This window comes from Barbus barbus (assembly GCF_936440315.1).
Source record: "Barbus barbus genome assembly, chromosome: 28".
NCBI lineage: Eukaryota > Metazoa > Chordata > Actinopteri > Cypriniformes > Cyprinidae > Barbus > Barbus barbus.
In genome coordinates, this window is record NC_136756.1 from 3101240 (window position 1) to 3128237 (window position 26998).

General features: G+C 44.5%; 1 protein-coding gene across 3 annotated transcripts in view; it reads left to right on the forward strand.

The window, feature by feature from the left end:
- Nucleotides 1-26998, forward strand: part of LOC306848563 (voltage-dependent calcium channel subunit alpha-2/delta-3-like) — a 235059-nt gene that overhangs the window by 154188 nt on the left and 53873 nt on the right. For 2 of the 3 annotated variants that reach the window (XR_013782255.1, XM_079383197.1), the window contains exons 18-24: nucleotides 15483-15554; nucleotides 15672-15733; nucleotides 17649-17716; nucleotides 22323-22368; nucleotides 22482-22576; nucleotides 25623-25716; nucleotides 26084-26182. Coding sequence is in view for 2 of the 3 variants with exons in the window: in XM_079383197.1 (XP_079239323.1) it covers nucleotides 15483-15554; nucleotides 15672-15733; nucleotides 17649-17716; nucleotides 22323-22368; nucleotides 22482-22576; nucleotides 25623-25716; nucleotides 26084-26182 (536 nt within the window). In the remaining variant the exon portion in view is untranslated. The remainder of the gene's footprint in view (nucleotides 1-15482; nucleotides 15555-15671; nucleotides 15734-17648; nucleotides 17717-22322; nucleotides 22369-22481; nucleotides 22577-25622; nucleotides 25717-26083; nucleotides 26183-26998) is intronic. The other variant, XM_079383198.1, reaches the window with a different exon arrangement.

Consider the following 26998-nt stretch of genomic DNA (forward strand, 5'->3'; position numbering starts at 1 on the left):
ATGCTGTGGCTCCTTTTAGGACTTTTCAGTCTAAAACTCGTTCTGACCCCTGGATTGACGATTCCATTCGTTCTCTTGTTCTCTTGTTCTCTCGCGATGTTGTAGAAGAGCAGAACGGAAATGGAAAAAGGACAGGCTTCATGTTTCTTTTGAGATTTTAAAGGACACTCTATTCAAATATCAGAAAGCAGTGAAAAAAGCAAAATGCCGACATTTGTCAGATATTATTAATAAGAACTGCTCTAGTCCAAAGAATCTCTTTAATATTATTAATGCTACTCTCAATCCTTCGGCCTGTCTAGCCCCTGGGGTTTCTTTGATAATTTTGATAGGAAAATTAGGGATCTCCGGCTGGGGATAACTCCCTCTTTTTCTAATCCATCAAACCCCTCTATCTCTACTACCTTTTTTAGTCAGTTTGAACTGGTCTCACGTTCAGATTTGCTGGAAATAGTTGAGCAGCTTAAACCTTCGGGCTCGTCTTTGGATATGATTCCCCCTTTTTTATTTAAGCAAATTTTTACTGATGTTGCCCCGTATCTCTTGATTATAATTAATCACAGTTTAGAATCTGATATTATGCCTGTCACGAATCCTGGCCATGCACTTCCACTCATTCACCACCAGAGGTCACCCGTTCAGCACATGGACTTTTCACACTACACAGCACATTGGACTCCATTTCCCACAATCCATTGCACTGACGACACGCAGCTGATTACACTGATCACACAGCTGAATTCACTGATCACCCCATCACACACACTATTTAACCTGGGACTTCCTCTTGCTCTGGGCCGAGTATTGTTAGCGTTTATCACTCTTCTAGCGATAGCAACTTTACAGAGCCATTGTCATTGTCTTAGCCTTAGTCTTGCCTTGTTTTCCTGCCGTGTTTGACCCTGCTCTTGTTTCCTGGATTTACCCTTTGCCTCTGCCGTTTGGACTCCGTTCGCTCCCTGTTTGGATTATTGCTCTCGTCTCTGGATTATCTCTCTGCCTTGCCCCTTTGGATATTGTTCGCTGATCGTTGACCCACGCTTGCTCCACGGATTGCTCTGTCTTGCCTCCACCATACCTGTTTGCCGATCTCTGACCCTACCTGTTTTCTGACCATGTTTCAAAATAAAGCTTTGCATATGGATCCGCACGTCTCACGTCTCGTCAGCCCCGTAACAGAATACTCGGCCACAAGAGGATCCAGCGGCTTTTCTAGTAGACATTGGCCAGGTATGGACACTGCACGACTGCTGTTAATCCTCGAGCAGGGTTTGAGACCGCTCGAGGAATACATACAAGAGTTTTTAGAACTCGCTTATTTTTCTGATCTGCCGGACTATGCACTAATAGACTTCTTTTGTGAGGGCATTAATCAGCCGCTCAAACGACTGTTAACCCGTGAGGGTCCCCGTGCATCACTCGCGCAGTTTATGGACTATGCTTTGCTGTGTGCGGGCTCTTCTTTTACTGTGGGTGTCGCGGAGGAGCGTGACACTGCACTCACTCGCGAAATGGCGGCAACAACAACATCCCTGCATGTCATTGCTACCAAGCCCGAGTCTGCTCACGTCGTCGCTGTCAAGCCCGAGTCTGCTCACGTCGTCGCTGTCAAGCCCGAGTCTGCTCACGTCGTCGCTGTCAAGCCCGAGTCTGCTCACGTCTCCGCTGTCAAGCCAGAGTCTGCTCACGTCTCCGCTGTCAAGCCAGAGTCTGCTCACGTCTCCGCTGTCAAGCCAGAGTCTGCTCACGTCTCCGCTGTCAAGCCAGAGTCTGCTCACGTCTCCGCTGTCAAGCCAGAGTCTGCTCACGTCTCCGCTGTCAAGCCAGAGTCTGCTCACGTCTCCGCTGTCAAGCCAGAGTCTGCCCACGTCTCCGCTGTCAAGCCAGAGTCTGCCCACGTCTCCGCTGTCAAGCCAGAGTCTGCCCACGTCTCCGCTGTCAAGCCAGAGTCTGCCCACGTCTCCGCTGTCAAGCCAGAGTCTGCCCACGTCTCCGCTGTCAAGCCAGAGTCACACCACGTCTCCGCTGTCAAGCCAGAGTCACACCACGTCTCAGTGCTCCAGCCAGAGTCTGTCACACCCAAGGATTCAAGGTCAGTCCTTCGAGTTCTGATATCCAGTATGATGGACCCACAACTGATGTCGGTGCGAGTAGCTGGCATTCCCAGGGCCTCAACCCTGGCTGTTACAGAGACTGTTCCCCTGACCTCAGTGCTTCCCGTTATGGCGGTCGCCATTTTGAGTGTGTGGGCTGCACACTTTGCTCCTGAGGCCTCTCCTGTCCACGAGTCTGCTCCTGAGGCCTCTTCAGTCCACGAGTCTGCCCCAGAACCTCCAGAGGAGGCGGCGTCCACTGCAGAACCACCAGAGGTGGCAGCTTCCGCTGCTGAACCTCCCGAGGTGGTGGCGCCCACTCATGAACTCACTGTTTGCCCTGTCACGGCCACGGAGGCCGTTCCTGAACTCACTGTCTGCCCTGTCATGGCCATGGAGGCCGTTCCTGAACTCACTGTCTGCCCTGTCACGGCCATGGAGGCCGTTCCTGAACTCACTGTCTGCCCTGTCACGGCCATGGAGGCCGTTCCTGAGCTCACGCCCTGTCCTGTCACGGCTAAAGAGGCCGTCTGTGAGCTCACGCCCTGTCCTGTCACGGCTAAAGAGGCCGTCTGTGAGCTCACGCCCTGTCCTGTCACGGCTAAAGAGGCCGTCTGTGAGCTCTCGCCCTGCCCTGTCACGGCTAAAGAGGCCGTCTGCAAATCCTCGCCCTGCCCTGCCCCGGCTAAAGAGGCCGTCTGCGAATCCTCGCCCTGCCCTGTCACGGCTAAAGAGGCCGTCTGTGAGCTCTCGCCCTGTCCTGTCACGGCTAAAGAGGCCGTCTGTGAGCTCTCGCCCTGTCCTGTCACGGCTAAAGAGGCCGTCTGTGAGCTCTCGCCCTGTCCTGCCACAGCCATAGAGACCGTCCATGAACTCTCGACCTGCTCGGTCACGGCTCCTGTGACCATGGGGACTCTCTCTGTGGTGTCTGTCTCTGTTCTCCCCAGATCCCTGATCCTGTCATGGCTTCCTGACCAGTCCGCTCTGCCGTGGAGATACTCTGCCCTGTCTACGCCACACTGGTGGGCTCCGGCTCTGTCTACTCCGCCGTGGTGGTCAGTTGTCTGGCTCTGGGGGTCTCCTGCTCCGCCCAGGTGGGCTCTGGTCCCGTCCTGCCCTGCAACGAAGACTCTCCCAGTGTTGTCTGTCTCTGCTCTCTCTGTGTTGTCTGTCCTTGTTCTCCCCAGATCCCAGTCTCTGTCATGGGTTCCTGCCCTGTCTGCCTCCCTGTGGTGGTCATCTGCTCCGCCGTGGTGGTCCTCTGCTCTGGTCTGGTGGTTATCTGCCCCGCCGTGGTGGTCTTATGCTCGGGTCTGGTGGTCTTCTGCTCCGCCCTGGTGGGCTCCGGTCCCGTCTGCTCCGCCCTGGTGGGCTCCGGTCCCGTCTGCTCCGCCCTGGTGGGCTCCCGTGCCGTCTGCTCCGCCCTGGTGGGCCTCTGCTCTGTCGGTCCTGGTCTGGCCTCTGGCTCCGCCCTGGTTTCCTGCTCTGCCGGTTCTGCCTCTATCCCCGGTCTTCCCACGTCCGCAAGGACCTGGCCCTCCGTCCCTCCCCCTGCTCCGCCTCCGCGCCACCGCCCTCCCTGGATTGTTTAGGAGCGTCTGGAAGCCGCTCCTTGGGGGGGGGCTATGTCACGAATCCTGGCCATGCACTTCCACTCATTCACCACCAGAGGTCACCCGTTCAGCACATGGACTTTTCACACTACACAGCACATTGGACTCCATTTCCCACAATCCATTGCACTGACGACACGCAGCTGATTACACTGATCACACAGCTGAATTCACTGATCACCCCATCACACACACTATTTAACGTGGGACTTCCTCTTGCTCTGGGCCGAGTATTGTTAGCGTTTATCACTCTTCTAGCGATAGCAACTTTACAGAGCCATTGTCATTGTCTTAGCCTTAGTCTTGCCTTGTTTTCCTGCCGTGTTTGACCCTGCTCTTGTTTCCTGGATTTACCCTTTGCCTCTGCCGTTTGGACTCCGTTCGCTCCCTGTTTGGATTATTGCTCTCGTCTCTGGATTATCTCTCTGCCTTGCCCCTTTGGATATTGTTCGCTGATCGTTGACCCACGCTTGCTCCACGGATTGCTCTGTCTTGCCTCCACCATACCTGTTTGCCGATCTCTGACCCTGCCTGTTTTCTGACCATGTTTCAAAATAAAGCTTTGCATATGGATCCGCACGTCTCACGTCTCGTCAGCCCCGTAACAATGCCTGATTGCTTAAAGCATGCAGTAGTTTATCCATTGCTCAAAAAACAGAATCTGGACTCATCAGTTTTAACGAATTTTAGGCCTATTTCTAATTTGCCTTTCATTTCCAAGATTCTGGAAGAAATTGTGTTTTCACAGCTACAAAGTTTTTTAGCTGATAACTTAATGTTTGAAACATTTCAGTCAGGTTTTCGTAAATGCCATTCCACTGAGACTGTGCTTTTGAAGGTTCTTAATGATATTTTAATATCATGTGATTCTGGGGATTTTGCAGTTCTTGTGCTCTTAGATTTGACGGCCGCTTTCGATACAGTTGACCATGCTATTCTCATTGATCGATTAGAACATTGCATTGGTTTAAGAGGTATAGCTCTAGATTGGTTTAAATCGTATTTTGCAAATAGGAGTTTTTCAGTCAAGATGGGTGAACATTACTTGAGAAATGCTTCTTTGCCTTGTGGGGTTCCCCAGTGTTCCATTCTGGCTCCTCTGCTTTTTTCTCTTTATATGCACCCTCTTGGCTCGATTTTTAGAAAACATGGATTATCATTTCACTGCTATGCGGATGACACTCAGGTTTATCTGCCTGTTAAACGGACTTCTGTGGGTTTTGAGTCTCTAATGGCATTTTTGGCGGATGTGAAGGCTTGGCTTTCATTAAATTTCTTAATTTTTAATGAAAAGAAAACTGAAATTATTGTTTTTAGCCCTTCTGAATCTTTAGATTCCCCAAAATTGGATCTGGGTGAGATGTCTCCATGTCTGAAACCATGGGTAAAAAACCTGGGATTCATTTTTGATGATGGCTTAAAGTTTGACCGTCAAATAAATTCAGTAGTCAAAGCTTGCTTTTTTCAGCTGTGTTTACTCTCTAAAGCAAAGCCTTTTCTTTCTTTTAAAGATTTTGAAAAAGTAATTCACGCTTTTATTTTATCTAGGCTGGACTACTGTAACTCACTTTATTTTGGAATTAGCCAGACGCTGCGGCTCGACTTTTGAGCGGGGTCAAGAAGAGGGAGCATATTACTCCTATTTGACGCTCATTAGATTGGTTGCCTGTTTGTTTTAGAGTGGATTTTAAAGTTTTGCTCCTCGTTTATAAATCTCGAAATGGTTTGGCTCCTACCTATTTTTGTGAGTTACTGACTGAATACCAACCCATTAGATCCCTTCGGTCTTCCAACCAGGATCTATTGTTTACACCTAGGTTGAGGCTTAAGTGCAGGGGTGATCGTGCCTTTTGTATTGCTGCCCCCAGGCTTTGGAACGCCTTGCCACTCTCCATTAGACAAGCTTCTTCTGTTAATATCTTCAAGTCCAGGCTAAAGACATTTTTATTTTCTAAAGCGTATGGCTGATGGCATAGTTAAATGATGTTATAATTTTACTGTTTGTTCATTGTGTGTGTTTTTCTGTTTTTAAAGTCTTACTGGAAAGCACATTGGTCGACAGAAGTTGAAATTAATTGTGCTATATAAATAAATTGTCATTGTCATTGTCACTAAGCCTGGAATAGCATTTTGGAGAGGAGTGGATTTAGTGTACGTTAAGGGCACTGCACTATGGCATTTTTAAGAACTGAGACAGTCTTGCGCATGCACTTCTGTCGCGCATGGCATAGGCACCAGATGTGTAAAGAGTACCTGAAAACCATACTATTGTGGTTAGTCGTGGCCTAATGGTTAGAGAGTCGGACTCGTAATCGAAAGGTTGCGAGTTCGAGCCCCCGGCCGGCAGGGATTGTAGGTGGGGGGAGGGAATGTCCAGCGCTCTCTCCACCCTCAATACCACGACTGAGGTGCCCTTGAGCAAGGCACCGAACCCCCAATTGCTCCCCTGCCCACTGCTCCGGGTGTGTGTTCACGGTGTGTGTGTGTGTGTGCATTTGTTCACTACTCACTGCTGTGTGTGTGCACTTGGATGGGTTAAACGCAGAGCACCAATTTCGAGTATGGGTCACCATACTTGACAATACGTCACGACTTTTTTTTTTTTTTTTATTGGTGGTATTACATATCAGCCCTACCTATTGCTATGTCAGATATGGCTTTTGTCCATCTTCTGTACTAAGCATGCCCCCAGCGACTGTCACCTTTATTTATATAGCACTTTTAACAATACAGATTGTGTCAAAGCAACACATAGGACGGATAAAAAGAAAAGCATCATTGAATAGTTTAAGAACCAAAGACACATCAATAAGTTTACCTGCTGTGCCAGACTCCACGAGAGCAGACAGAGTAACATAGTTCCTATTACAACTACATTACAACTAGTAATCAATGGTAGCGTGAGACTGGAGTTGGAAACTGAACTCACTGAGGTGTGTATAGCAGCTGAGGATCTAGGGTGGCTCGGTCAGTAAGAGTGGATCATTGTGACTTGCCAGCTACATTTGTCAGATGAATGCAAATTGATAGCAAATGCTACCTTGCATTTTTTGGGATGTGAAGACTTCAGGCTGTTGAGTGAAGTAGACGGAACATTGTAGCAGAAATCCTTCGGCAGTGACCCAGTGGCTATTGAAATTTTCAGGGAGGGAGATGCAATGGGAGCTGGTGGCAAGGCACTTATTGTTATGACAGAAATGGGTGCAGTGTTGTCAGGAGACCTATCTCCAATGTGTAGGCCTGCTAAGATCATCATCCATGGTGGCAGACAAACGATTGAGCTGGCTGTGGGGTTTGACCAGAATGGCTGCTTGAGAAGTCAAAGTGACATGGTAGGAAGTATATGATGGACCTGGTGGGCATCCATTCCTCTCCTTTTATACATTTCTTCCTCTCCTATAGTAGAGAATGAATGGAATTGTTCCTCTGGGGATCTATAGGGCACTATCTGATGTGATACTGTAGCTGACGGCTGCATGGTTACATATACGATATAATCACGATACATTGCTCACAATAACGATAATATCACGATACAGCGATTCTACAATAATCAATATATTGCTAGACAATCATATAATGATACATCACGATTTTTGTCTAACTATGAAAACAAAATTCCTGTGAAAAGGTTTAGTGCAAGTTTTCTTTCTTTGTTCAAGTCCAAACTGTTAGAAAACAGCTAAATAAAGTTCTGTAAATCAGTTTTAACATGTTAAGTAAATTAATAATTTTATTCTTGGACTTATTAAAAGCTTACACTTCTCTCTGTGTGTAAATCAACACATTTAACTGCTTATCAACTTTATGTATATATATATAAACCTGGTACATTTCAAAATTTACCCGGAGTGCTTTCTCAACCTTTCCTCTCCTATCATCATAATAACACTTGACATGCAGGGAAAAAATAGCTGTTCACATTACGTCTTTTGCTTGCTCAGGTTCGTTATTTCAAACGTAGACGTGTGGCAAGCACACACACTGTACATTTATGCACCGCATTATGGCTCTGGCAAGGTTTTGTTCACAGATTTATGTTTCTGTCGGTCAGTGCCCACTACCCACACACTGCATAACATGCACTTGTAATATCTGAGAGAGAAGGGAGAGAGAGGGAGAGCATCCAGTTTTGTTCACATAAAACTGGATGCACCGCACTCTCTCACTCTTATAGTGAGGGAAATCGTTTCAGGTTACGTACGTAACCCCGGTTCCCTGAAGGGAACAAGACTCTGCGTCGATCGACGCTTCGGGAACGCCTTCAGCGTGACCGCGCTCTGAACTAGAGTGTAATCTGTCCAAAGAAAGGGCGAGACGTCATAGGCGGGTGACGTCACCGACCGGAAAGCATAAAAGCACGTGAGGCGGAGCCGGCGTTTGCTTCCAGGAATGAAGCAAGCGCCTGCAGGGATGCAGGGAGTATGGCCTCGAGACACAGCGTCTCGTTCCCTTCAGGGAACCGGGGTTATGTACGTAACCTGAGACGTTCCCTTCCAGGAACTCGAGCTGCGTCGATCGACGCTTCGGCAACGAGATGCCCATGCCACCAGACTTCCAAGTCCCTGCCCTGTGTGTATCCCTCAGGAGCACTACAAGGGCGAAAGCGAAAGAACAGAGGAGCCTGGAGTGACCCGCAGATCAAGTCCATAAAATCGAACAAAAGTGAGGGGCGTGGACCAACCCGCAGCATTGCAGATGTCCTGCATAGGAACACCTGCTAGAAAGGCCTTAGAGGCCGCCATACCCCGGGTAGAGTGAGCCTTAACCCCCATAGGCGAGGGGAGACCGGAGGACTTGCAAGAAATTGCATCCACAATCCACCTGCTAAGGGTCTGCTTAGAAGCAGGCAGACCCCGCTTAGGAGGACTGAAGCATACCAGCAGTTGGTCCGTCCTTCTCCACAGGGCAACTCTGTAGATGTATGCGTCCAGTGCTCGAACTGGACACATACAATTAAGCTTCCACTGGTCGGGCTCCCGGAAGGGAGGAGGACTGAATGCCTGCAGCACGATGGGCTGTGGTCTAGAAGAAGGGACTTTAGGGACATAACCCGCTCGAAGGTAGAGGAAGGCTTTGGCCAGACCGGGCGCAAAGTCAAGAAATTAAGGGGCCACAGAAAGGGCCTGTAAATCCCCAACTCTCTTCAGAGAAGAAATCGCCAGGAGAAAGGTAGTCTTTAAAGTGAGAAGGCGATCAGAGATCTCTTCAATGGGCTCAAAAGGAGGCTTACAGAGAGCTTCTAAAACCACAGCCAGGTCCAGGTAGGGACCCGGGACCGTACTGGAGGCCTCAGCCTCAGCGCACCGCGGAGGAAGCATGTAACCAGGGGGTGTCGACCCACTGTAAGGCCACCGAGAAGGGCGTGGTAGGCCGAAAAGGCCGCCACGTAAACCTTCAGAGTGGAGTGAGTAACCTCTGCGGAGAAACGGGCCTGCAGGAACTCCAGCACTGTACCAACCGGGCAGTTAACTGGGTCAAAGTGGCGGTCTCCGCACCAAGAAGTGAAAGATCTCCTCTTCAGGGCATACAGTTTCCTCGTAGAGGGAGCTCTGGACTGGAGGATGGTCTCAGCAACCTCGGTTGAGAGACCGAAAGCTACGAGCTGCGGCCCCTCAGAGGCCAAACCCGTAGCTTCCACAACTCCGGGCGGGGGTGAAAAACTGTGCCCCTCGCCTGTGAGAGGAGGTCTCTCCTGATGGGAATCTCCCACGGAGAGCCGTCGAGGAGAGAAATCAGGTCCGAGAACCATACTCGGCCTGGCCAGAACGGTGCTACTAACAGTAGGCTGACCTCGTCCTGGCGCACTCTCGCCAGAACTCCCGGGAGCAGAGCGATCGGGGGAAAAGTGTACAGGCGAAGCCTCGGCCAAGCCTGCACCATAGCGTCCAGTCCCAGAGGAGCTGGAGGAACTAGAGAGAACCAGAGGGGACATTGCGCTGTAGTCGCAAAAAGGTCCACCTGAGCCTGGCCAAATACTCTCCATATCTGCTTCACCACCTCGGGGTGAAGCACCCATTCCCCGCATGACTGAACGGTTCAACTGACGCAGATCTAAAATGAGACGCAGCCCCCCATCCTTCTTTGGAACAATGAAGTACCGGCTGTAGAACCCGGACTCTCTTTCGTGAGGAGGGACCACCTCGATGGCCTCCTTCCTCAAGAGAGTGTCTACCTCATGTTCCATGATCAGAGCCTGCTGGGGGCCCACACACGTGGGAATCATCCCATTGAAAGGTGGCGGCGGAGTGCCGAACTGAATACAATAGCCTTTCTCTACAGTACGCAGGACCCACTGAGATACATCTGGCAGTAGTTTCCACGCTGCCAGATGGTCTACTAAGGGAACCAGTCTCTTGAGACTGGCCTCTGATGTATTTAGAGCTGCTGGCACCAGGAGCTCTAGAGACCCCCGCAGGGGTGACGAGCTTTTCAGCTCCGCTACACTTCGGGGCGGAAGAGACTGAGAAAATCGCTTGCTGGAGCCAGCTGCGCCCTGGAACTCTGGCAGGGTTGGCAGACTGGCCTCCCGAGGGCACTGGGGGGGAACGGACACCCGCTCCACCCCAGAGGGGCCTGCCCTCGTAAGCCCGGAGCCATGCTCGTCAGGGCTTCTTGGCCGAGGACCTCTTCGACTTAAGTACGGTCCGCAGATCCGGCTTAGCCTTAGCGGTCCCCGACCCAGAACGTTTGCCGCCCCGATCCCACCTTGATGGGGCACGGGTAGCAACGCTCTGTTTCTGTGCCTCCATGTACGAGGAGCTGGCACGCGACGAGGACTGCTCCCGCCCAGCAGTCCTTCGAGCTAGAGAACGGCGAGGGAGGAACCGCTGAAACGCCGCCGCTTGTCTACGGGCCTCCTGGTACCTGTCGACAACAGAATTGACGGTGTCGCCGAACAGGCCAGAAGGCGCAAGCGGGGCGTCCATGAGGAGGACCCTGTCCTTATCTTGTAAGTCGGACAGGGTCAACCATGAATTTGTCTCTCCACAGCCACCAGTGCTGCCATAGACCTGCCAATGGCATGGGCGGTCTCTTTGGTGGCGCGGAGAGACAGATCAGCGGTTCTACGGAGCTCAGTAATATCTTCAGGTCCGAGCCCCTCTCCCTCATCTAGCTCTTTAAGCAGATCAGCCTGGTACGCCTGCAGCACCGCCATAGTGTGCAGACACGCACCAGCCTGACCCGCAGCCGCGTACCCCTTGCCCACCAGCGCTGAATTTGTACGCAGCGGCTTAGTAGGCAAGGTCGGAGCCTTTAGAGACGACGCCGCGCGAGGGGACAGATAGCTCGCGAGCGTCTGTTCCACTCGGGGCATCGCTCTATAGCCACTCTCACTCATCCCTGCCACATTACCATAATTACCAGAGGTGGGGATGAAGAGACGTGCCGAGAAAGGATGCTCTGCGGTTCGGCTGAAATCTCGGCGGACCAACTGATATTCAATTTGGCTGCCGTGCGAGTTATCACCTCCACTAACTCCTCATACTGGGGCGACTGAGGGTGCGAAACCTCATCGATGCTCTCCATCTCAACCTCCTCGGAGGAAGAGAGGAGAAGCATCGAGCCGCGCCCCGGGGGGGAAGAAACCGCGGAGTGGGCTACCGACTCTGGGGAGCGGCCGCTGGGTCTGATAGACGGGGAAGGAGATAGGGCATGGCCCGTCTCGCTTCCCACTAGCAGATCCATCTGCGAACCCCACGAGTGCAGCCGCCGCTCCGCCTCGGCGGAAGCGGGACCAGCACCACGGGGAACGCTGGCGAAGGCTCCCTCGCAAAAGAGAGCCTTCCGGGAGCGAAGTGCACGCAAGGACAGAAGCTCGCAATGCGGGCAGTCGGCTCCCTCGAGAGCCGACTCAGCGTGACTTGCTCCCAAGCAGACCACACACAGATCGTGAGTATCCCCTGCAGTGATATGACGTCTGCAAGGGGGAACACACGGTCTGAAATGCGATCTGCTGTCGCCCAAGTGCTTTATTTTCTGAGCACTTTTTGCCATGATCAAATTGAGCTTATAATGTGATCTTTAGAGACAGACAACACTAAATAAGACTCACAACAGGCAAGGACAATACACACAGACAGAGAGGCGATTGCTGAATGACAAAAAGCAAACGCCGGCTCCGCCTCACGTGCTTTTATGCTTTCCGGTCGGTGACGTCACCCGCCTATGACGTCTCGCCCTTTCTTTGGACAGATTACACTCTAGTTCAGAGCGCGGTCACGCTGAAGGCGTTCCCGAAGCGTCGATCGACGCAGCTCGAGTTCCTGGAAGGGAACCACATGTGATCCGAGCAGAGAGGCTACTCATGGACTGAATGTATATAATAATAACTTGATCGGTGCCTATGGTCCACACTGATAGCTGTTCCGGCACTTCCGGGGCAGTTTTTTTAGTTCTCATCTCCATAAACATATATAATATAGTAGTAGAGCTAATACAGTTGCAGGAAATCTGTTTATCCTTTGGTTCCTTGTGCTGCCCCATCTTCATAGAGAACGTGGTTCATGGTTGCTCAGAGCACTTTGGAAAGAAGGTGGAAATGGCACGGTCGCCATTTCCACGCATTTTTAGACGCTGGAATCAGGGAAATCTATATAGAGCGCATCATTGTATTAATTAAAATATCTATATTTGGCACCAGATATCGATTCTCGTATCGCATGGAGAAGGACAACAATATGTTGCCATATCGATTTATTGTCCCACCCCTAATCTGTATGTTCATTAGAAGCTTTCCTTGGTTTCCACGTTGCTATACATTGAAGCCCTCTCCTCAAGACTAGCATGACTTCCTCACAGATCTGCATTCAAAGCAATTGCACATTTGCCTGAGCCCACCACGATGCATGTGCCTCCTCCTCGGCTCTCTGTCTGCTCTGTGGGCTCCACGTCCTTCACCGCCATCGCCTTCAGTCGTCCCCATGGTGGTGTGTGTTCCTGCCACGCCTTGGATCCTCTCTCCATTGACGGCCCCATGGAGCGCTGTCCTAGTTTTGGCCTGGGGTCCCACCATCATGTCCCTGCTCAAGGTTCCTCCCTAGCTCTTACCTCCATCATTTCCAGCCTAGACTCTATTTGTCATTCTACCGGTCGTCCGTACTCCTCCTGAACTTCCACCAGTTTCTCCGCTAGCCGCCTGCCATCTCGTTTCGCCATCCCTCCACCGTCTCCTGACCCTTCCTTCTCTGCGGCACGAGGTCATTGTTTTGACTTTGTTTTTCTGTTTGCACTGTTTTCACTGCGTTAGTTGTCATGGTTTTTGATTTGAGTTCTTTTTTACGTTTAGGTATGTCTTGTTAATTATCCTCCTTTGGTCTGTGTATTTAACCCTTGTGAGTCAATAAAAAAAAGTTAGTTATAAAGTTAGTATAAAAAGTTAAGTTTTGTCCATAGTGGACAAAAATGTCCATGTCAAAAAGCTGTCATAACAATTTGAAGCTTGGGAGCACAGACTTAAGTTTAAAAAGTGAAACCAAAAAAAACTTAAGAGGTTTAAGTTTATGAAAATGATTTATGAACAATATTTGGTCCCATTTTATATTAAGTGGCCTTAACTACTATGTACTTACATTTAAAATAATAATTTGGTACAATGCACTTATTGTGTACATACATGTTTTCACATTGTACTTATATTTTTTAAAATACCTATAAGTAGTTGCATCTGTAAATAATTTCTGTAATTACATTTATAATTACACTGTTGACCCATCCCTTACATCTTAACCCACCCTTAAACTTACCCATGCCACCAAACCTGTCCCTAACCTTACCCGTATCCCACCTCAATAGCAGCAAAAGAGTTTTGCAATACAATATGAACACAATAAGTACATTGTACTTATGTTTTTATGTAAGTACATAGTAGTTAAGGCCACCTAATAAAGTAAAGTAAAAGTAAAGTCGTGACGTATTGTCAAGTATGGTGACCCATACTCGAAATTGGTGCTCTGCGTTTAACCCATCCAAGTGCACACACACACAGCAGTGAGTAGTGAACAAATGCACACACACACACACACACACACCGTGAACACACACCCGGAGCAGTGGGCAGCCATGCTGCGGCGCCCGGGGAGCAGTTGGGGGTTCGGTGCCTTGCTCAAGGGCACCTCAGTCGTGGCATTGAGGGTGGAGAGAGCGCTGTACATTCACTCCCCCCACCTACAATCCCTGCCGGCCGGGGACTCGAACCCGCAACCTTTCGATTACGAGTCCGACTCTCTAACCATTAGGCCACGATAATATAAAGTGTGACCCAATATTTTATATAATATATATATATATATTATGAAACATGTTGAACTCTACACCTGCTAAAAAAAATCAGAGCCATAAATATAAACAATTTGTGTTCCAAATTTGAGGATGATATCTCAAAAATTGAGCTTTCAGTAAGATTTTGTTTCGGTGCAGTACCAAATTTTCCCCATTAGATGCCAGCAAAAAGAGTTTTTCTCTCTCAAATATTACAAGAACACACACACATTTTTTTTTTTTATGACACACATACAAACCACACTCCGACATCCATACTAACACACCCGGACAATTATAGCTGCATTATTTATCCAATTGGATATGTAATATGCAGAAGCAGAAAACAGGAATAAAGTGAGTATTTGCTTTATAGACCAAACCTAAAAACATGGCACCATCTGGTAAAAAATAGTAAAAAATTTAAATTTAAAGGCTTGCCAGCAGAGTGAAAGCCTATTAACAAACATTGCATCATTTTACAGTTAAATGGTACTGTGATTAAAAATAGCAGTTTTACTGGGTTTCAATGGGGACATTTTTGTCACTAAGGTCCTGAGAGGAATCATTTTTTGTACCTTGTGCAAAATAGATTTATTAAAGGAAATGGGAGTGAATTACTAAAATTCCAATAAAAAAATACACATCTGTGCCAACATATGCAGCTAGCAATAACACAGACAAAATAATAATAAAAAAAAAAAAACTGAAAAGGACACAAATGTCCAAAAGGTCGCACAAGGGTTAAGTTCCTGTCTGTTCAGTTTGAGTTTGTCGGGTCTCGTCAATGATATGTGTGTTACAAGCCATCCCACTGTCTGGATTTACCTTCTGTGAATTTATTAAAGACTGATTATCTTCATCATCATCATCTTTATGTGTGTTTATCTACACAGTAACCATGACAATGACGATGAGAATATTGCCATTTTTACTGAGAGCGAGCTCAGTGGGGATGTGACCAGTTGTTTTGTGACTACATAAATTACTCTGTAGGCTACATCACATAACTGTTTTACTACATGTTTGAAAAAAGTACTGCAAAATAAGCTCATAATTTCTCCCAAAATATACTTGTTGGAGTTCCTATATTAAGGGAACTTTAAGAGTGTGTGCTTTACATGGTCTTTGTCACCAGCTGCTTATTGATACATATTTCACAATATTCCACAAAGTCTTGTCCATTGAGAGTTTTTGTAGGCTTTTATTTCATTAGATATTAATTTTCTTTTAAAGCTGAAAAATAGTTGAAAAAATTCAATGTTTAAATATTTAATTAAAGCAAACATAGAAGGGACATTTAGAAGTGAAGAATGTAGTTTGGAGATCAGAATATTATAGAGACTTCTAAGGGGTTCTAATATCTATACCCATGTTATTCTAATAACAACCCTAGAAGTCAGCTAGCAACACCCTAACATTGTGAAAGTGTGAGCTTTGCATTCACTCCCGTGTTATTATTAAAATAATACAATGCAGTTTTCTGAATTTGATTATCTTTTTTTTTTTCCTCCAGTTGCGTAATGCCATGGTGAACAGGCAGACAGGAAGCTTTTCTATGAAAGTGAAGAAGACTGTGGATAAAGGGGCAAGAAACTCCATCTACACACACACACACACACATAAACAAACATGAGTAAATGGGTTTATCAATAGGTTTATTATTCTCTTACAGTGTTTGTATGTTTGTTTATGACTTTCTTAGAAGCGTGTGCTTGTTCTACACAATGAATACTACTACACAGACATTAAAGGAACTCCCTTCAGGTAAGTTTTTTTCTCTTTATATACTTATAGAGGAATGTAGAACAACAGGAAATGAGTAGTACTATCCACTGCAGCACAGCTCTTTAAAGATTTTAAACATGTATAGCCAGGGTCCAAAATTAACACTAGCACCCAGCACAAAATGTAAATAAAAATGGACTTTGGCAAGAAAGTAAATGAAGAGTTGGTGATTGTATCATCAACAATTCAACTAGTTGAGCAGTAATGGGCCCCTCCGGTCCTGGAGGGCCCCTGTTCTGCAGCATTTGCCTTCATCCCTGATCAAATGCACCTGAAAAGTCTGATCTTAATCAGGTGGATTTGATTTGATTTTTGAACAAATGTTGCCAATCTCTGCTATAGAGCAAGACATATCGATGTTAAGGTCATGGGTTAAAAGCCCAGAAAATTCATTATAAAAGCATATACCTTGAGTAAGTTGTATTCAAGGAAGTGGAAGCCTGTATAGAATGCCTGTTCTCAGCTACCGTCCTTTGCAGGGGCTGAGCAGTTGGTGCTGGGGTGCCTTGACAAATGTAACACTGCTACCAAAACCATTCAGGTCAGGTCAGCACAGTGGAAGTCGTTGTTGATGCTCTTGGTTGTGCTCGGGGTGGGGGGTCTTTCTGGCATCTGGGTTGTGCAGAGGAATGTTAGGGAAAATGTTGCTGTTGCTGTGCAATCTAGCGCTTGTGAAGAGTAATCAGGGATCTTCCATGGCTTTTGCTGATGTTTATACATTCCCCTTTGAGGGTTAGATTGTTTTCAGGTGCTCATGATAATGCAGCCTGTCCAGGGACAGGTGTGAGGTGTTTGCCAAGAGTGATGCTGGATTCCTCCAAGCTACAGGTTATTCTTAATTTAAAGTAGTTCAACTAGAGACAAGCCGTCAATCTGAAAAAGTAGTTGCATTTCAAGCTACATTCAAGTTACTAAAAATAATTTGAAGCTACTCAAAAGGGTGATATAAAAAAATAAATAAAAAAAAACTAATGATATTAATGTATTAGAAATGCATTATCAGATTGTCGATCACTGTCCAGAATATTTCTCTTTGATAGCCATCGCATGAACATTTTGATGTAAAAAGCTGTCTTATCTTGCTAGTGTGCATTTACTGCTGTGGTAACCGGATATCTGGTGCTATATCTGGGGTTAGCTCCAGTTCATGAGAGGGTTCAACTGGACTCTACCTCATGGTTTGCTTATTAGGTGAGGAGTGATGCAGATTATTTGTTAAATATAACAGATATTAATATATCGATTGGTAGGTAGTTTGTATTATTTCATGATGCATCCATTTGAAAGATCATGTTTTAAAAGATTGTTTATAATTGTATGTAATAATTTGACCTCTTCCAGAGCTATTTTGTCATAAGTATTATTTTAGTCTCTCAAATGATTCAGTGGCTAAATCAACAGGCTGAATTATTATGACAGAGGCTTGAATCAATTTAGATAGATTTGCCTCCCATTTGGCGCATTCATTGAAAAGAACTGACTCAAATAAGTGAATCATTTGCAAAATAGTTATTGTTAGGTCATACTCTAAACAAGCATAGTGATGAAGCATAACGTTTTGCTTACCTACACAATTACTTGGTTAAACTATTTCACTATTTTACACTATTTAAAAGTAGAGTAATTTATTTTTGCCAACAATGGATTACCATTTGGCGACACATTTAATGGATCATTTATGGCTGGTGATATTGTCAATTCACCCAACATTGGCTGATGTGGGGGAAAAAAGAGAGCTTGGTTATTGTACAAAATCTATAGTATTATGTGCGATTTTAACAGCATTTAACACAATTGATTAATAAATACTATAATGAACAGAATGAAGAATAGATTTGTAATTTAAATTTCTTTACTCAATTAGATGTCTATTATATATTTCTCTTGTTTTCAGCTTAGGAGTGGCCCTGTCCAGAGGTCATGGCAAATATTTCTTCAGAGGAAATATCTCTGTTGAAGAAGGTAACTATAGACTAGATTATTATAAATGTGTATCTGTGTGTGTTGCCTGCAATATAGTGTGATTCCTAATCAGTGACATTTTTCATGCTGTGGATATGAGTGAAATCTACTGAGTGTAATGTATTGGCTGTTTTCTTTTAATGATTTCTGTATATTTTCCCTTGATGTGTAACTATTGCCCACTGTATCAAGCAGATTAAAATCCTGGCTGCATTATACTGTTTCATAGGGTGAGAACCCTAACTTAAGTATCCAGTAGGCAACACTAGTCTCGAGTTACCATACCCAAGCAGATTTACATTGTCATTTAGCAGACGCTTTTATCCAAAGCGTCTTACAAATGAGGACAATAGAATCAATCAAAACCAACAAAAGAGCAAAAACATGCAAGTGCTTTGACAAGTCTCGGTTAGCCTAATGCAGTACACACACATATATATATATATATATATATATATATATATATATATATATATATATATATATATATATATATATATATATAAGAAAACAAGAAGATAGAATATAGAAAAAAGAGACATAGTGTTTATATTTATATCCAAATCAATTAGCAAGATTTTTAAATCTATGATGTTTAATAGGGAGCCAGGAGTATAGTTTCCTTGTGGCGGGAGCTCTGGACTGGAGAATGGTCTAAACAACCTTATTCGAGAGACCGAAAGCTATAAGGTTGGCCCCCTCAGGGGCCAAACTCACAGTTTTCACAACTCCAGGTGAGGGTGAAGGATTGAGCTCTTACTTGAGAGAGAAGGTCCCTCCTGACAAGAATCTCCCACGGAGAACTGTTGAGGAGGCCTACCAGGTCCAAGAACCATAAGGCACACTCTCTTCAAAATTCCTGGGAGCAGACGCAGCCTCAGCCATACCTGCGCTGTGGTATACAGTTCAAGAGGAGCTGGATGCGTTAGGGAGAACCAGAGGGGACAGTGTATCATTTCCAGAGATGAAAACAAGTCCACCTCTGCCAAATCTACTCCACCACCTCGGGGTGGAGCCTCTATTCCCGGGCCTAAGCACCTGCCTTGACAGGATTTCTGCTCCCTGATTGAGGTGCCCAGGGCCCAGCAGTTTTCCCTGAGCCCACACGAGGATCTGATTTGCCAACCTGCAAATGGCATACCTTCCTAATGTTTGATGTAAGAGACCACTGATGTGTCATCTGTACGGACAAGCACATGATGGCCTCTCAAGTCTGGGAAAAAGTGTTTGAGTGCATGAAACATGGCCAACATCTCCAGGCAATTGATGTGTCATGAAAGATGTGTCATCTTGATCGCTTCCCAGGCTGTGAGGGTTGCTTGTGTCGTAAGCCTTATATGATGGCAAGAAGCTCCCAGCATGGGGCCAAGAACCAAGGATTCTTCCACATGACTAAGGCATGAAGGCATCGCTGTGTGACCTTAATCATGTAAAGTGTGTTGCTCTTTGAGGAAAACTCCTTGGTCCTAAATCACTGCAAGGGTCTCATGTACAGCAGGCCAAAGGGTATCGGGATATTGGATGCAGCTGCCATCAGACCCAACAGTCTCTGAGACTGCTTCACAGTGAGTGACTGGCTTAGACTGACTTTATTCATGGCTGCAAGAATCAATTCGATACGAGCAGGAGACAGATGTGCGTGCATCATCGTTGAATCCCATACCACGGCAAGATAAGTGGTCCTCTGTGCTGGAGAAAGCACACTCTTCTCAGCCTTAACACCCGCACATTCATATGGGTAAGGATGACATCTCGATGAGCCACCATCTGCTCTGATTGAGCTAATATCAACCAATAGTCAATACAGTTCAATATGCAAATAACCTAGATTTGCACAAGAGTCAGAGTAGCATCCAGGCATGTGGTGAAAGTGATGGGTGAAAGTGCTAGGTCAAAAGGAAGAACCCAATATTGGTATGCTTTGTCCCTGAAAGATGGAAACGATGCATCCTTCAAATCTTATGTGATAAACCAGACCTTGGTCCGGATTTGAGTCATAATCTGTTTGATTGTCAGCATCTTGAACATGAGTTTCTTGACAGAGCGATTCAGTTGACAGATCTAAAACAGGACGCAACCCCCATCCTTCTTCAGAAAAATGAAGTAACCTGGAATCTCTCTCGAGAGAGAGAGGAGCAACACGTTCTATGGGCTCCTTCCTCTAGAGAGACTTCTTGTTCCATTACCAGCGCCTGCTCGGGGCCCATCAGCATAGGAATGACCCTGTAGAATCGTGGCAGATAAGAACCAAGCTGGATTCTGTACCCTCGTTCTGCAGTCAGCAGGACCCATTGAGATACATTTGTCAGATGCTTCCACACTGCCAAATAGTGTACAAGGGGAATCAGCCTCTCGAAACTGACCTCTGGTGTGCTTTGAGTAACCAGCTCGATGCCCTGAAGCAGATGACCGACAGGGAACAAAGGAACTGACTGCTCTAATAACCTCTTTGGAGGATTAAAGCTTCCCAGGGCCGCTATGTTTCCGGGAGGACACTGAGAACAACACTCTCTGGAAACCGCTGTGCCCTGAAGCACCAGAGGTGGCAGGGTTAACAGACCGATCTCCTGAGGGCACTGAGGAGAAAGGGGAACTGTGTGATGAGGTGGACACCACTCTTGCCCTCAGTAATTGACTCAAGGGACAAATCCTGGGGACAGATCCATATCCGGCATGAAGTGCACCTCTCCAAAAATGTCACAGCACATCAATTCTACGTGGACCACAAGAGCTGTAATTGGTCTGCTAGTATCCCTCCCTCCGTATGTATTTGAGTTTTGTGTGTGTTTTTTGCACTTTAATACAGTCGTCTCTTTTTTGTAAGTTTAAATAAATTATCTGTTATTTGATATTTATTTGCTGCTACCGTCACAGCTGATGCTTCTCCAATAAGCTTCTTCTTCTTCAGCTTTTGCCTTGGTACTGCGGGTTACACAAGCAACATGCCCTTGGACACTGCAGACTAGCGGTTTGCATGTGTACTGCATGTCAACGCGTACAATGACGCAGAAGCATAAATGAAAACCGACACACAGCTTACAGCATAGAAGCTACGATGTATGTCTGACGCAGAACTATAAATCAGCCTTTAGTGTGGAGATTGGGGAAAAAAACGGAAAGCCCCCGCATGGAGGTAGCAGCTTAGCATGCAGGAAGCATTTGTCTAGTTTGCTCTTTTGGCGAATGTCCTGTTTTTCAACAGGCCAGCAAATTTTTTATTTATAATTTTAAGACAATTTTAAGTTTAAAGACCAGTACTGTGAAATGTATGTTTATTAGCTGTATTTGTGTGGGCTGAAAGGTGTAATGCTAGTGGACAATGTTTACTTGTTGCATGGTTTTCCTTTAGAATGTAGTGCCCTGAATGCCTATCTGGGCAAGCAAAGGCAGGCATTGTCTAGAGACATAACTTGTGTACTTGAGCTGTTTTATATAACTAACTTTTATGTAACTATTAAATAAAAGTTTTATTTAACTAATGACTTAAACCAACTGCTAATCTTAGCTATGTGTGTCATTAACAAACAGGATATCTCACTGAAAGCAGATAGAGATGAAACTCCCGCAATTTGATTTACAAATTATTTCTCACTCCTGTAAATGGTGGGTGATAAAGACGATTTGCCAGCCATAAACATTCTCTACTGCTATGAGAACTAGAACAAAATCATATTTTCTTTCTAATGACAAACAGCACAGTTCATTGTCACTTGCATTATACAGTATGATTGTTTTTTTATGTTTGTTTGGTCGTAGGGATGTAACGATTAGCCGCGAGTCGGTTTAAAATCGATTCATATGTGACGATTCAAATCGGTTGAGATGCTAGATAAATCGCGATTCAATTAGGGGTAGGAGTTTATACACTGTAAAAAAAAAGAAAGAAAGTTGAGCCAACTTACAATTTTAAGGCAACCAGCTTTTTGCAGTTTTTTGAGTTCTCTCAACTTATTTTTGTAGGAGATCCTCAACAGTGGAAACCAAGGAAACAATTTAAGCACCATCTGCTGGCAGAGAGTGAATCTGCATCTCATTCAGCTCGTCTTCTGTGCTTGAATGCTTTATTTAAGGAAAGGATTAATGCAGACTTCACAATAGTCTTTGATAATTTAAGATAATATATAGATCTTTCACTTATCTTCGTAGAATGTAGAATATCAGAGGAACATTGAGTGTATAAGCAAGCAAGCTAATTAGATGCAAATACAGCAGCTTCCAATCAGCTTGCGCTATAACACAATTGCTAGATGATTACATGTCAAAGTCCTTGTACTTAACCTTTTTTATTTATTAGCACTGAAACATGAACATTTAATAGACTCATAAACAAATACAGAGAGACCTCTCATTTCAGAAGCTCGGGTTTAGGCTTACGGCTGTGTTTGGGGGTTTAAACAACATTCTTATCCACCAACCATTTCTTACTGATTTTAAACCTAGGTTAGGTGCGCAGATCAGATTGTTTGTTAAGAATTAGAATTGATGTCCCTCATCACCGGATGTTGCTATTTAAGGATCATATACTGCTGGGCAATATCAAGTCATACAGTATGAATCTGAAGCAGCATTAAGCAACAGCATGAAACAGATGTTTCTTCTGTTTCAGGGCTACATGATTTGGAGCATCCAGATGTTTTATTAGCGAATGAATGGTACAGTAGTATCATAAAATGCTTTATTCTGTGTCTTTAAAGTACCTTTTTGAGGAGTCTACAGAATGTGTTTGATGTTTGCATGTGTGTGACAGATTGGTTTGAATTTTCAGGACATACTGTAACACAGAGGAACATCCAGAACACAATTTCCTATCTCAGATGGATGCCATCAAGCTGTATTTTAATGGGGAACCACATCTGAAGTGTAAGTTGAATGCATACTGTATCAACACTAACATTTGTTTTGAAGATTCCACTTTGTTTTTGTGTTGCCCAATGTTTATGTATTCTTCATAAAAAAAAAAAATACTATTGGATGTAGTTTGGATTATTACCTACATTTCACTGCTGGTTATACTCTGTATAATTGTGTATGTGACAAATAAAAAATCTTGAATCTCTTGAATCTTGAATCTTGAGTTTCATGATAGGCAGCAACTCTTTAAAATATATATTATAGAGTTGAAGATATAATAAAAATAGAATATATTAGAGCATCATGTATGTGTATGTGTGTGTGTGTGTGGGGGGGGGGGGGGGTAATTAAGTTGGCTTGAGAAACTCTCTCTCTCTGTAACTCACACACACTCATTTGACTCATCTTTTAAGTAACCAATAAGTAATGACCTATGATCTTCATAGCCACACCCTAGCAACCACTTACGGCACCTTAGCAACCACCCCATAGACCTTCACTGAAAACAGATCAAAAGGCATATCTTTGGATAGAAGTGTCATAGAAACATGCAGGTTTTTTTCGCTTTTGACTCGTGATCGCAAACAGGACTTCTCTCATGCATGCTACACATGCTAGCAGTGAATAGCTACATGCTAATAGTCATTAGCTAAGTGTTAAATCAGGCTAAGACTATACTAAGAGGTCTATAAAACTACATTGTAATGATGTGTGACAACTACCAACTGCTTAGCAACATGATAGTAACCACCCATAAAACCCTAGCAATGCCCTAGCAACCACTTACAGCACCCTAACAACCGTAAAAGGACATTAACAAACAATTTTTCAGCACCAAAACATTGTAGAAACATGGCGTTGGGCTCTGTTGATTCAGACTGTCAAATAGTCTTTAAATATTGATTTGAATATCAGGCCTTTTCTCTCGGAACATGCAACACAACTCTTTGTTCAGGCTCTTGTTCTGTCCAGACTTGACTGTTGCAATGCTCTCTTGGCAGGTCTTCCAGCCAATTCTATTAAACCTCTACAATTATTCCAAAATGCCGCTGCAAGATTAATCTTTAATGAGTCGAAAAGAACGCACGTCACGCCTCTGTTCATCAATTTGCACTGGCTACCAATAGCTGCTCGCATTAAATTCAAGGCATTAATGTTTGCCTACAGAACCACCACTGGCTCTGCACCCCTTTACCTAAATTCATTAATTCAGACTTATATGCCCTCTAGAAGCTTGCGTTCTTCAAGTGAATGACGCATTATTGTACCATCCCAAAGACACACAAAAACACTTTCACAGACTTTTTCATTAACTGTTCCCATCTGGTGGAATGACCTGCCCAATTCAATCCGTGTAGCCGAATCCTTACCCATCTTCAAGAAACGGCTAAAAACGCATCTGTTCCATCTTTACTTGACCCTCTAACTCTAGCACTCTCTATTCTAATTTTATTTTATCTATGTCTTTTTATTAAAAAATAAATAAATAAATAAAAATTAATAATAATAATATTTATCTGTACTGCGTTAGGCTAACTGAGACTTGTAATAGCACTTGCACGTTGTCGCTCTTTTGTTGGTTTTGATTGCTTCTTATGTCCTCATTTGTAAGTTGCTTTGGATAAAAGCGTCTGCTAAATGACTAAATAAATAAATAAATAAAAAATATAATCCCATAAACTGTATAGCCACACCATAGCAACCATTTAAAGTACCTTAGCGACTTAAACACACGAATAAGCCATTTCTCAGCACCAGAAAGTGGTATAGATATAGGGGTGGCCTCTTTTGTTTGGGTTGAAAAACCAGTCTGTAAGTATCACCATGGCGACTGTGCAGCTACACCCTAGCAACCATATAGAGCACCCTAGCAACCGTATAGCAACATAAAAAAGCCATATCTCAGCTCCACAACATCATACAGACATGGGAGTTGGCTCTCTATAATCATGCTGAAGGCTCTATTGACGGCCTAGTGCCAAGTTTTGCCACGGCAAGCACCACTCACATTTTCTTCAGGAAATGTACATTCTAGTTATGGTTTTCCTAAAACTGAAGATTAAAAATCATAAGCAACCACTCAGAGTACTTTAGAAACCGCATAGCAACACCTTAGTAACCAACCCGGGTACCTTAGCAATCGCATAGCAACACCTTAGCAACCACCTCTGGTACCCTAGCAACCGCGTAGCAACACCTTAGCAACCACCCCTGGTCCCTTATCTATCAACACTATAGCAACTATCCAACTATCCCTGGCAACCGCATAGCAACCACCCCGGGTACCTTAGCAACCACATAGCAACACCTTAGCAACCACCTCTGGTACCCTAGCAACCGCGTAGCAACACCTTAGCAACCACCCCTGGTCCCTTAGCAACCACATAGCAACACCTTAGCAATTTCCCCAAGTACCCTAGCAACCGCATAGCAACACCTTAGCAACCACCCCGGGTACCTTAGCAACCGGATATCAACATCCTAGCAACCAACCTGGGTACCTTAGCAACCACTTAGCAACACCCTAGCAACCACTCCAGGTACCCTAACAACCACATAGCAACACCTTAGCAACCACCCCAGGTACCCTAGCAACCGCATAGCAACACCCTAGCAACCAATCCAGGTACCCTAGCAACCACATAGCAACACTTTAGCAACCACCCCAGGTACCCTAGCAACCGCATAGCAACACCCTAGCAACCACCCGGGTACCTTAGCAACCGCATAGCAACACCTTAGCAACCACCCCAGGTACCCTAGCAACCGCATAGCAACACCCTAGCAACCAACCTGGGTACCTTAGCAAGCACCCCCGTCCAACCACCTATCTATCTCTAGCTCTGACAGACTGTATTGCCTTATGCTTGTAAAACTACATTAAACTTCAAACTATTTCATACTGAAAACCATCAAACTTAACACTTTTTTAAACTTCTTAAACTTTTCAAACTTTTTCAAACTTTCTGGTCCAGCTTTCTCAAGCCAACTTAAAGTTTGTCTCGACAAACTTTTTTATCTAGTTATTTAGCTAGTATCTTAATTGTTTTGGTAGGTGATAAGGATCTGATCCAGGAAGTTCTATTTGATGCTGTGGTCACAGCACCACTGGAAGCATACTGGACCAGTCTCACTCTCAATAAATCTGAGTAAGAGCAGTACATATTTTCTTAATGCATTTCTATAGTGCATGTTATTCCAAAAATGTCTTTATAATTTTTCATCACAATGTAATATATTACCTGGCTTCTGATGCAACTTTTCTTTTCAGATAAATATTAACCAAGCAGCTAATGTTTTTTCAGTAGCCTTTTCTCAGCCTTTTGTAAAATCTTGCCAATAAAGTGTGGAATGAATTCTTTAGAGCATCCGATTATTTTCCCATTTGTAAACTATATAGCAAGGTCAAATGTGTTGTGAATACCATTTCATGCTGACTTTAGAATTTTAATTCCTGAATTGTTTATTGTACACTTCCTTATTCATTATGTGTTTCTGTGCTTCTCTTTGTCCTAGTAGGAATTCTGATAAAGGGGTGGAGATAGCTTACCTCGGCACTCGAACCGGACTATCACGCTTCAACCTTTTTGTGACGCCAGACCAGCTAACTAATCAGTTAAAAATTTATATCTTATCATGGCAGAATTCATATTGCAGTCTAAATGCAGTAGAGCAATAGTACAACAGTAACTAATGTGTTGGGCTGCCCTCGACTAAAGATTTTTCTGGTCAACTAGTAGTCGTTCATCTGAAGCATTAGTCGACTAATCTCACATTTATTAATAAACCATTTAAATCATTATAAAAAGCCTTTAATTGCCTACATAGCCTAATAAGCACTCAAGCACACATATAAAGCTTGCCACAGCCAGTGTTGGGGAGTAACTAGTTATATGTAACGAAATTATATAATTTAATTACAAAATAAATTTAATTGTAATTAGTTCCACTTACTGAGAAAAACGTGTAATTAAATTACAGTCACTTTTGAAAATTTTAATGATTATAAAGAGGGTTACATCTGAATATTTTCACACCCCCATACAGATTTAATTGACTTCTTTCATAAATTGCATTGACTTCTCTAAAATGAGACACCAGTGTTTCAGTTTAGGACAGAATAGGACACATGCTTATTCGATAACTGTTTTATTTCCTGTTTGGGTTTATGCATATGCTTTATTTTTTAAGATTAATAGTTTTTTCCAAGGCATTGTTTTATGGCAGTGTTTCTTGTCATAACTATGCAAACATTTGATTTCAAAACCAGTATCATAGCTATTAAACTATTTCTTGTTATGATTTTAAATCTGTATTTAACCTAAGAATGATTTCAAAGTAAATAAGTAAATAAGTGATTTTGTGGTGGCTGTGCTTTAGATTAAATTATTACACGGCTCTGTGGAATGCTTGATTCTGATTGGTCAGTCG